This window comes from Crinia signifera, chromosome 8 (assembly GCF_055691185.1).
Source record: "Crinia signifera chromosome 8, ASM5569118v1, whole genome shotgun sequence".
NCBI classification, from domain to species: Eukaryota; Metazoa; Chordata; class Amphibia; order Anura; family Myobatrachidae; genus Crinia; species Crinia signifera.
The window spans coordinates 22,117,182-22,129,819 of NC_139224.1; the positions used below are offsets into that span (position 1 = coordinate 22,117,182).

General features: G+C 51.5%; 1 protein-coding gene across 1 annotated transcript in view; it reads left to right on the forward strand.

The window, feature by feature from the left end:
- SHQ1 (SHQ1, H/ACA ribonucleoprotein assembly factor) overlaps positions 1 to 12,638 on the forward strand; it is a 77,667-nt gene that overhangs the window by 49,191 nt on the left and 15,838 nt on the right. The window contains exon 11 of the mRNA XM_083155973.1: positions 2,316 to 2,436. Coding sequence (XP_083012099.1) covers positions 2,316 to 2,436 — 121 coding nt within the window. The remainder of the gene's footprint in view (positions 1 to 2,315; positions 2,437 to 12,638) is intronic.

Genomic DNA, 12,638 nt, shown 5'->3' on the forward strand with positions numbered 1-12,638 from the left:
GGTGGCCGGTGCAGGATCGGCTGAGGCTAAGGTGGCCGGTGCAGGATCGGCTGAGGCTAAGGTGGCCGGTGCAGGATCGGCTGAGGCTAAGGTGGCCGGTGCAGGATCGGCTGAGGCTAAGGTGGCCGGTGCAGGATCGGCTGAGGCTAAGGTGGCCGGTGCAGGATCGGCTGAGGCTAAGGGGGCCGGTGCAGGATCGGCTGAGGCTAAGGGGGCCGGTGCAGGATCGGCTGAGGCTAAGGGGGCCGGTGCAGGATCGGCTGAGGCTAAGGTGGGCGGTGCAGGATCGGCTGAGGCTAAGGTGGGCGGTGCAGGATCGGCTGAGGCTAAGGTGGGCGGTGCATGATCGGTTGAGGCTAAGGTGGGCGGTGCAGGATCGGTTGAGGCTAAGGTGGGCGGTGCAGGATCGGCTGAGGCTAAGGTGGGCGGTGCAGGATCGGCTGAGGCTAAGGTGGCCGGTGCAGGATCGGCTGAGGCTAAGGGGGCCGGTGCAGGATCGGCTGAGGCTAAGGGGGCCGGTGCAGGATCGGCTGAGGCTAAGGTGGCCGGTGCAGGATCGGCTGAGGCTAAGGTGGCCGGTGCAGGATCGGCTGAGGCTAAGGTGGCCGGTGCAGGATCGGCTGAGGCTAAGGTGGCCGGTGCAGGATCGGCTAAGGTGGCCGGTGCAGGATCGGCTAAGGTGGCCGGTGCAGGATCGGGTGAGGCTAAGGGGGCCGGTGCAGGATCGGGTGAGGCTAAGGGGGCCGGTGCATGATCGGGTGAGGCTAAGGGGGCCGGTGCAGGATCGGGTGAGGCTAAGGGGGCCGGTGCAGGATCGGGTGAGGCTAAGGGGGCCGGTGCAGGATCGGGTGAGGCTAAGGGGGCCGGTGCAGGATCGGGTGAGGCTAAGGGGGCCGGTGCAGGATCGGGTGAGGCTAAGGGGGCCGGTGCAGGATCGGGTGAGGCTAAGGTGGGCGGTGCAGGATCGGGTGAGGCTAAGGTGGGCGGTGCAGGATCGGGTGAGGCTAAGGTGGGCGGTGCAGGATCGGGTGAGGCTAAGGTGGGCGGTGCAGGATCGGGTGAGGCTAAGGTGGGCGGTGCAGGATCGGGTGAGGCTAAGGTGGGCGGTGCAGGATCGGGTGAGGCTAAGGGGGCCGGTGCAGGATCGGTTGAGGCTAAGTTGGGCGGTGCAGGATCGGTTGAGGCTAAGTTGGGCGGTGCAGGATCGGGTGAGGCTAAGGGGGCCGGTGCAGGATCGGGTGAGGCTAAGGGGGCCGGTGCAGGATCGGTTGAGGCTAAGTTGGGCGGTGCAGGATCGGTTGAGGCTAAGTTGGGCGGTGCAGGATCGGGTGAGGCTAAGGGGGCCGGTGCAGGATCGGGTGAGGCTTAGGGGGCCGGTGCAGGATCGGGTGAGGCTTAGGGGGCCGGTGCAGGATCGGGTGAGGCTAAGGGGGCCGGTGCAGGATCGGGTGAGGCTAAGGGGGCCGGTGCAGGATCGGGTGAGGCTAAGGTGGCCGGTGCAGGATCGGGTGAGGCTAAGGTGGCCGGTGCAGGATCGGGTGAGGCTAAGGTGGCCGGTGCAGGATCTGGTGAGGCTAAGGGGGCCGGTGCAGGATCGGGTGAGGCTAAGGGGGCCGGTGCAGGATCGGGTGAGGCTAAGGGGGCCGGTGCAGGATCGGGTGAGGCTAAGGGGGCCGGTGCAGGATCGGGTGAGGCTAAGGGGGCGGGTGCAGGATCGGGTGAGGCTAAGGGGGCCGGTGCAGGATCGGGTGAGGCTAAGGGGTCCGGTGCAGGATCGGGTGAGATATACACAGAGAGAAAGATATTCGCCCATGTGCAGAGTTATACACGTCTGTACATCCCCACAACTCTTTCCTGCGCTTGAATTCGTAGATCATTATCGCACACCATCCTTGGTGCAAGAGATGCATATAAAAAACAGGCGTCTTTCTACGTATCGACACAACTCTATAGTACACAATTCCTGTGCAAGTGCTGAGTTCCCACCCAGTTACTTCCCACCCCCAGTGGAGGAGCGACAGAGTTATATACAACTCCATCAATGTTTAGGCTTGGAATAAATAAAGGAGTAGTTCACCATTTTACATGACAATGTGACCATCAGGGGCACTGTCGCATTGCAGTCTGTAGCTGTCTAGCTTGTAGCCATTTAAACGTAAGAATGACAGATGTCTGTCAGATAGAGCTTTCTCAGCATGGAAATACAGCAGTTATTCCCTAATAATATCTACCTGACTCTAAACCAATAGAAATAAAACTATAGTACTTTTTTGTTGTTAGCTTTTTGTCTGTTGTCTAATTCTCTTTAATTTTAGGTAAAGCTGCTGTTCTGAAATCTTTGCTGGACATCCATGCAGTATTTCAAGCAAATGATCCTGCGTACATTCTTAATGATCTGTATATTACGGACTACTGTATCTGGATTCAAAAAGTCAAGTAAGTTTATTGTCGTGGTTTAATTTCCTCTTCCCGCCTTTGTGAACATATGATACACCTCACCTAGGGTCATCTGTTCAGGATATAAAACGGCCATATTAGCCAACCAAGTGTAGTCTAAGGTGTACTGAAGTGTGTACTTTACCTGTAAGAGACCAGACATCAAGTTCCTGCGTCACTACTCCCCTTACATGAGACGGGCAATTACATCATATGAGGAGGGGAATGGAGGCAGCAGGAAGCCACAGACTGAGAACTATATGGTGGAAGAAGCAGGGTTCCAGCAGCACAGAGTAGATCAGGAGATGAGTGATGCAGTGAGGACAGACAGGGCTGCATGTGACATGGGCAGGGACATGATGTGAGGAGGAGAATGGGGCAGCAGGAAGCCAGAGACTGAGAGTTATATAGTGGAAGGAGCAGGGTCCCCAGCAGCACAGAGTATATCAGGAGGTGAGTGATGTGTCAGTGAGGACAGGGCAGCATGTGACAGGGGCAGTGACATGATGTGAGGAGGGGAATGGAGGCAGCAGGAAGCCACATACTGAGAACTATATGGTGGAAGAAGCAGGGTTCCAGCAGCACAGAGTATATCAGGAGATGAGTGATGTGATAATGAGGGCAGGGCAGCATGTGACAGGGGGCAGTGACATGATGTGAAGAGGGGAATGGAGGCAACAGGAAGCCACAGACTGCTCTCCTGAACCGTAACTTCTACCACTGGGGAGTCGCTGATGCTGTGTTGCCCGCATACCCCTATCATGCCTCATAGCCCAGCCTCCTGCTCTCATGCACCCTAACTCCCACCCAGTAGGAGGAGACACTGACTCAGGGCCACCGTCCTGCCACGCTGGACCCCCACCCTCCTCTTTAGTCCCCCTTATGCCCACACACCCCTATCACTACCCAGCCTCCTGTTTTCCTGTGTCGTGACCTCCGCCAGTGGGGAGCCGCTGACTCAAAAACACCCTACTATACTATTGCGCACACACACACCTAAACAACGCGCACACACAGCCCCCCACACCCACAAATGTCACTGTACCCTCCACACTATCAATGTACATCTCACTCTGTAACCGCTTTTTAATTAAACAAAACAATACACACCCCCTTCCACATCATGTGCTCTCTATTTAACACATTTCACCTATAACTCAAGTTGCAATACAGGCCATCTTTCATACAATTCTAACCATCTTTCTCATATACAAACGTTCACAAATTAAGGGGGCGCAGCCCCTTACGACTGTGCAGAGCGCCTGTAGGGCGCGATGAATCACCTAGTTTTGTTATATAAGGTTATGAAAGGTCATCGTGCATATTGGGGCCAATTCAGAACTGTTCGTACGAGTCCGAATTGCGCCGTTTTGGATAGTGGGCGGTCAGCGCATGCATGTATATGCGGGTGGCACGGTATTGTTTGGAGGGGCAGCGGGCAATGCTGACCTGTTTAATTTATTTACTAACCTTTTTCAGCATCCGGCACGCATGCTCTGTAATTTGTTGCCCCTTTAAAAAAAACAAAACTCCAAGTTCAGCCGGCGTCCCGCGCAGCAGCCGGACTCGCACCACAGTACACCCGCCCCAAGGTTGTTTCTTGTAGAGTGAGCGTGAGAGGGAGTGTATGTTATTACCCTGACAGTATCAGGCAGAGCAAGCTCCCTGGCAGAAGCCATCTGCGCAGCACGTCAGGGGGGGGAATGCCGGGGAGATTGGAGAGTTCACGGACCAGGCTCCAGCACAGCGCTGACTCCCCCCAGAGACACACATGGCAGATTGCTGTAACGTTCTTGGCTGTCACAGTGACAGAAGCACGTTTGGCTTGTTTTGTGCGCGATGCCGGGGAGCTAAAATGTGAAAATGTTTCCAGTAGGAACTGGCGGGATCTCGGATGTAACTTCGGTATCTTGCCAGGACCGTAATGCTTTTATAGAATGAAAGAAGATTAAGGATGTGGAGATGTAGTTATTAACTTCCTAAAACCCACATAGAGAACCAGCGGAGGAAGTGGAAATTGAGTTTGCAAGAGGTAAATCGTTTACTGGATCCTGTGAGACTCGGGATTTGGGCACAGGACTCGCAGCATCGGCTCCTGCGTATAAACTTGGCGTTGATTAATGAAGGTGTAATTATGTTTTTGTGATGAATGGGTGTATGTAAATAGGATAGGTACATGCCAAGTGCACAGCTGTACCCATATCTAGCGCATAGGGAGGGATACAGCGCGTTAGAGAAGGCTAGGCATTCCTAGTGTGTACAGGAAGTACTGTGATGTCACTGGGGAAATCTTTGTGTCCCTTCCCCCGCCCCACCTGTTAATACTGATTGTGACGCCTGTATTGGTCTCCTCTACCTCTTGGGATCCCTTCAGTCATGTGATCTCCGTTCTACTCCAGAAACACCCCAACACTCATATCTGTCTCGCTCCTGCCCCGAGGATTCTCGCTGATCCTCGCTCCTGCCCCAACTCGGTATATACGGTCTCTAGGTCTACAAACATTAGGCCGACACCACTCGATCAACATGCAGGAAGGTCGACATGGGTTACCTGACCTGAACCAATGCAACCCGTAAACCCTTTTTCGGCGGTATAGGTTTTGTATTGATGTGCAAAGGTTATGGTGACTCGTAGTAGGGGCATAGGCTAAACACGTGAGTGCAGTCACATCTCCATGTTTTCCAGCACTGTGCCTATCTTGTGATCAGCCGCGGCTTCCTCATGCCGAAGTGTGTGCAGGAACGGCCTTCCAGGCTTGCACATTCGCAGTTTGGAATTAGTAGCATCTTATTTTTTTGCACCTGCGCTTTAGAGCCGCGCATGAGGAACTAAGGGGCAGATGTATTAAGCCTGGAGAAGTGATAAAGTGGGAGGTGATAACGCAACTGCCAATCGGCTCCAGTCATTTTTCAAACCCAGCCTATAACCTATAAACAGTTAGGATCTGATTGGCAGGCTTAATACAACTGACCCCTCCATCAGGGGCTGTGCAAGTGCTTCTTCAGGCAAATTAATCATTGAACATTACATTTCTGAATTAGCCATTTGATTAAACATGACGTAGACACCATGGGATCTGGTTGGGATCGTTTGGGCTACAGTATGTTGGGCGACACCATTAGGTCGACATGGGAAAAGGTCAACATTGTTCTAGGTTGACATGGGTTTAGGTCGACAGGACATTAGGTCAACACAAGCATTAGGTCGACAGTCAGAATGTCTACATGTGGTTTTTCGCTGTTTTTTTTTTACCCGAATGTAGACACAGTTGACATGTAGACACTGGTTTCCAGTGCACCGCGTCGCTCGCAATGCTTCGGGCACACTATTTTATTCTCCCACCACGCCCTAGAGCAGGGGTGGCCAACCAGTCAGAGGTAAAGAGCCGAAAATATCGGTAGTCAAGCTAAAGAGCCGACATCATGCACGCGCCGAAGGCGCATGCACCAAAAAAAGGGGCGTAGCCTATTTTGACCCCTTGGGTGGGTGTGATACAAATATGCCTCCAATAGTGCAGTGCCATATATACATATGCCCCCAATAGTGCCAGATACACATATGCCCCCAACGGTGCCAGGTATGCACCACACGGTGCCGGGTATGCCCCCACAGTGCCAAAAAGCTGGTATGCCCCCACAGTGCCACAAACTGCTATGCCCCCACAGTGCCACAAACAGCGTCTCCTTCCCCCTCACTTCCCTGTGATTGGGCCGCCCACCAATCAAAGCTCACTGGCCGGCTCCTGATTGGCTGCTGGCCCACGAGCTCTGATTGACGGACGGCCCAGTCACAAGGATGCACAGTAAGGGGTAGTAGAGATGCGCGATGCGCGCTCTCCTCCCCTCAGAAGGAGAAGGGATTCAGGGAACCGGCAGCAGGGGGGACTGGGACAGACGGTGGGCGGCAGGCAGCAGTGGGAGCAGGAGCCGCACTTTACAAGGGGGAGAGCCGCATGAGGCTCAAGAGCCACAGGTTGGCCACCACTGCCCTAAAGGATGATAGGGCATGAAATACCGCCTGTCGGCACATGTCGGCTCAAAAGACAGTGAAAACCCCCATGTCGACCTTTTGACTGTCGACCGAATGACCGTATCCCATGGGACCACACCAACTTTACTGTACGAGTGTAATTATGTGTTGTCGTTATTCTCTGCCCCTGGGAAAATTATCTGCCACATATTACATCTTAAATATAGAACATTAATAATAATAATAAAAAAGTGTGTGTGTGTGTATGTGTGTGTATATATATATATATATATATATATATATATATATAATCATTCATTTGCAAACTACATGATTTATTTCTCTCCAGTTTAGCAGACAATGTGACCGTGAAGGACGTTCCCTTTGCAAGTTCTAGCAGGTCTTCTGCTGTGTTTCACAATAGATTGGCCACAGGGTGGCGTCGTCCTCTTGTTTATGGACTGTTTACCGCTCCATTGTTGACGTCTTGCCTAAAGGGCATTTGGAGGTTAATGGCTCTGCCGGCATCTATCCGTTTGTGCGCGCGCTGCCGGGTGGCCTCATCTGAACATTAACACGGTTAATGAAGAACCTCTTTAATCAGAGCATTTGTCAAATCGGTGGCTGCGGCTGGGCCTCGATGTATTAGGGGCCTACGCAGCCCAGGCTCGGCGAGGCAACGGGTTAAGTATTTTCCACTCGGAGGAAACGTCTTTCTTTATTGGCAGAGAGATCCTTCGCCACTCTTGAGTGATCGCGCTGCGTCTCTGTATTGTCGGCTAATGTTTTCAGTGTCGATTAGGACCATTGCTGGGAAGGCTTTGTGCAGGCATGTGCAAAACTGCAGCTATTCACTCGCGTTCTCTCCGGGGAGAAAGCTTTGTACGAGCCAATTGTACACAGACAGGCGCACTCCATACAGTGTACGCAGTGCTAGGGGAGCAGCTGTTACCAAATTGGGTTTTTGTTTAACCTCTTTCATGCAGAAATCTCCGCCACTCCCTAATCTGCAGGAATGAAACCCCCTTCCCAAACATCACTTTCATCTTAGATTTTCTAGGTCTTCAGTGGCAAAGAATCACATAGGGCTACCCTACTGTGCATCTGACTACCTCCCCCCCTCCCCCGTTTCCCATTGTTCTTGCCTAATGGAAATATTTACTGATGAATGTAGAATTATCAATGAATTAGAGAACTTTTTGTTTAACCGTTTCCAGAGTTTAGTCAGACCGCTGTTCTCTCTGGGACAGATGTACTCAGCCTTGGGGAGAGCTAAAATACCAGTTGTGTTTTAAAAAACGTACATGTTGTGCTTAAAAAAAAAAAGGTACTTGTGGATTATCACGGCTCCCACGATGGCCATCGTATGCGAAAAAGATTGCATCGCATGCGATTTGACCGCATACGATTTTTCACTGAAGAGCGCAGCGAGCCACCGAGCCCGAAGCGTGGCGATCGCAGCCGGATACCTTCACAGGTATACGCGTCCCCTCACGGGCTTCACAGGTGTCCGCGTCCCCTCGCGGGGCGCGCTGCGCTCGCCGCGCTTCGGGCTCGGTGGCTCGCTCCGCTCGCCACACTTTTTATTCTCAACTCCACGCCGACGTGGATAGTGGGGGTATGAAAAGGTCGTAGGACGCGTACCGCCGCCCCTCGCGGGCTCGCTGCGTTTGCCACGCTTCGGGTTCGCGTTGATAGTGGGGGTGGTACAGCCTCAAAAATGCCATTTGGGGGCCATTGAACATGTTTAATACTAATTCCAATGCATTTGGATGCTTTTCAGTGCAAAATCGTATGCGATGCGATTGCATACGATTTTGACAAAAAACGGCAAAAATCTGTAAAAATCGCATGCCACTATATATGTCCATATATCAAGTGATGTCAGCTGCCCTCACCCCGCATGTCCGTCACGGCCTCATTAGCCCTTCTCCGCCCCCCCCCCTATCCCCACCCGCTCGCAAACTGAATGTTTGCCATGTCTGCACATGCGCAGAAACGCACCTGCGCAGACGCAAAACATCAGTCCGCGAACAGATCTGAATAAGGTCCTTAGTACATCTAGGCCCGCAGTCTCCAAGGCTTGGTGCATCTCCCCCTTTACTCATTACGTTACACCCTTATCTCTTCCCAGAGTCTTCCTGTCAATCTTATTCAACGTATGATAATGGTGTCACAATACAATATATTTGATTGGGCCCAAAAAAACGGGAATGATATCAATGGTGACGGCGTATAATGCAGTTAGGGTGGCCAATCCCGCGTTCAGGATCAGTGGGATCCTAAAATTGCCAGGATTTCAGGATTTCTTAACTACAGTACAGCAGTGGTGCAGCAGATCACATGCCGGATGTTGCTGGGAGCAGTAGTTCTGCAGAATTACTATTCTACACCAGGAGAAGAACTGAACGCCGTAGCCAGGCTGTATGGGAGCACATTACCGTATCCAGTCAACACAGACAAAAGGTCGACACAAGCAAAGGGTTGACTTGCCAATTTTTTTGAGGAGCCGACATGCGCTGACAGGCGGCGTTTCATGCCCTACCTTCCACTACAGCATGGTGGGAGAATAAGAAAACTTCAAAAAATCATATTGACCTAATGCTTGTGTCAACCTTTCTGGCCTATTTCAGGTGTTGACGTAAGGCCTGTCGACCCAATGACTCTCATACCCAGTCACAGTTGTATAATCCAGGGACTGTCTCCACTCTGCTGCTGCTGCATTCTCTCCTTTTACTGATATTTAATTTAGAAGCAAAGCAGCCGGATCAATCCCACTAAACTTAAGGTGCCCATACACTAGTAAGATTTATCTGCAGATCTGGCTGGTTGGAACAAAAACATGGTAATGGATGAGTGACAGTTTGTCAGTTTTACAGCATTTCCAAGCAAATGGTCAACTGTCATTTGCTCTCATCCATAACCATGTTTTTGTTCCAGCCAGCCAGATCTGAAGATAAATCTGTGTGTGTATGGCCACCTTTAGTTCTCCGCATTCAGTGTTACCACCTCCTCTGCTTTTCAGCCATGTCTTACTACAATCCGCTAGCGTTTGTTGTCTTTGCTGTTTGATTCCGTCGATGCATCAATGCTGGTCTTTGGCTCCAATTCATTCAGCCCAGAGAGTGCACAGCAGAGAGCTATGGATAGAAATATGGATGATGAGAACATCTGGCTGAAAAGCACAGACCTAGGGAAAAGCCTGCATTCATTAGAACCATCAGGTGCAAACTTATACATATTGGCCCTTATTCAGGTTGACTCGGTCGGGCACGAATTCGCACTGGGACCGATGTTTTTCGTATGCGCACGCGCAGCAGCATTTCCGCGCATATGCTGGTTGAGCATGCGAAATCGGCGCAAAATCTGCTCGGCGGGTGCATGCTCCCTTCCTTTCGAGGGGGGGGGGGGGGTGGATGGGGGGAGAGAGGCGTAGGGTGCTGGCCTGGGCAGTTAGCATATGTGGACGCCTGGCATTTCATGTGTTCCTGACACACGTTTGGGGGGCCGGCGACCATCGAAAAATGGACGAGGTTCCCACAACCATTCACATGGACGAACCCGGCGGGCGTACCACCATTCGCCTGGTGGGTTCTGGTTGACTCGCAAGGGTGTGAATTTGCGCCCGAGAGAGTCAACCGAATAAGGGCCATTCTGCAAAAATAGAGAAAGTGCAGTATTTCTCTTATTCGAGTCATTTGCGGAACCTTTTTTTAATAAGGGTATTGTAAGCCCTACTTTTAAACCTGCATCATCCCCCCCTTATTATTATGCAGACAGAACAGCGCTGCATTGTATTGCATCCTGTGGCACGTCCTCTGCTGAGTGTGACTGTAACACATGCAGATAAGCGGATTTGTGCGAGGAAATGACTGAGCTGTGACAGCGCCTTCCGCAGCCCTAGTCCGCCTCCGGCGCTGAGCAGCAGGTGCTGCCAGCCTGTGTGCCCCAGCCAGGTTCCGCCAGATGGAAAATTGCATCTTTAACCCCCGAGGTCACACTGGAATGTCATCGCTTCGTTCCATCCCCCTGCTAAGTAAGCTTATCAAACACCCCGCTGCCTTCGCCACTTGCATTAAGATAATACAATTAAACGGAAACCTCCGTCTGTTCTGCTTCTTTTGAAGTATCCGGCTCTTTCTTAAGATGAGAGACTCCGCACTTGTCATTTTAACTCTTGTTCTGCTTATTACCGGCTCTGGCTAGTCCTGTTAGCCGGTCAGACCCATCAGTTAATGACTTACTGCCGGTTCCTCTGTCCTCTATCCGAGTGGGCTTTGTCTACGCACAGTCCTCAGGGAGAAATAATTAATTCTGTTGGGTTGTCCTTTTAAATTTTATTTGGCGCAAACAAAGGAAGCGTTCCGGCACAACGCCGCTGTCTCATTAATTGATTGTGTCTTATACTAACCGTCAGCATGAATCTATAATGAATGAGCGCACAAGCAACTCTTTGTGTAGGAATGAGGATACAGCGGCGAAAGATAGAGGGGCAGTTTCAGGAGCGCGGGCAGGAATAAGTGCGCATCTGTCATGAATCCATTGGCCTCATCTATGTGGCCACACCTTGCCAAGCCAGCTGCTTGTGATCGCATTCTTGTGCTTTTCAGACCTGAGTGCAGGCTGGGCCATAATCCATAGACTGCACATGCGTACGGATTGTAGTACACATGCGCAAGGCCATACTGCGATAAAGTCCTGCTACTTTTTTTTTTATCGCTGGCCTATGCAAGTTGACAGGAAGCCGGGGTTTGGGGTGGTAATGAGTGGTTTTCTGGGAGTGTTATAGAAAAAAGCTCCGGCCCAGATCAGCCTGATTCTATCGCACTGGCCCTGGGCTACACACAGACTTCACGGGTGTGGATCATCTATTAGAATGAACTTAGGTCTACAGTCATTAGGTAGACTGGCAGGAAGGTCGACCTGACTTAAGATCAACATGGGCCAAGGTCGACATGACTGAAGGTCGAATTTGCATAAATGTCGACATGAGGAAGGTTTTTTTTTTTTAACCGAATGTCGACAAGGACACAGTTGGCAATGAGAATCGGACCCACGCATAGCTCGCTTCGCTCGCAATGCTTCGGGCACGGTGGCTCGCTTCACTCGCCACAGCTTTATTAACCTCCTCCACGCCCTAGTGGATGGTAGGGCATGAAATACCGCCTGTCGGCACGTCGGCTCAAAAAACAGTGAAAAACCCCATGTCGATCTTATGACCAGTCGACCTTCCTCATGTCGACCTTTATGCAAATTCGACCTTAAGTCATGTCGACATTGGCCCACGTCGACCTTAAGTCAGGTCGACCTTCCTGCCATTCGACCTAGTGGGGTCGACCTAATGACTGTAGACCTAAGTTCATTCTAATAGATGACCGCTTCCTGACTGCACACACTAGGAAAATCATTATATGGTGATCTGTAGCGAATGGATTTGCAGCCAATCACAAACCTGTGATATTTTCACCAGCTTATCGCAGCCTTGGGCGGGGCGTCAGGGGGGGGGGGGGTGTTCACTGTGGCTGGGTGGCGATTACCTGATCAAATTAGCGGCCGAGCAATCAGATCTGATTAACCCTCTGAATTCTCCCCAGTATGTGGCTGGTAATGCAGAAAGAGAGAGAGAGATGTTCTAAAGTACACAGACAGAGTGGCGAGATATAAAGTACTGACCCATAGGTTCTCAAACTTGGTCCTCAGGACCCCATGCAGTTCACCTTTTCCAGGTCACCCGGAAGGTGTACAGGCGCATTCATTACTCACTGACACATTTCAAAAGATCGACAGGTGGAGCTGATTCTTTCCCCTTGCGATTCTGTAAAGACGACCTGCAAAACATGCACTTTGTGAGGTCCTGAGGACCGAATTTGAGAACCTGTACACTAACCAATTAGTCATTTAACAGCCTGTTTGAAAAATGACAGTTACAAGTGGATTGGTTGGTACTTTGGGGTGATTCTGATTTGACTCGCTAAGAAGCGCAAATTTGCTGCTTAGCGAGCCATGTAACGTCGCCCATAGGAATATACGCCCCCCTTGGGCAGCCGTTGCGAGGGGACAAATCCCCGCGCATGCTGCCACTGCAGGAGAAATCGTTCCATGGTCGATGACCATTCTCCTGCCTTCGCAAATTTAAGTCTGTATCAACTGACTTGGATTTGCTGCACCGGGACGAAGACAGGGCGGGCGGCTGATATCATGTGACCGTCGGGGCAGGGACACTAGGTGTGAT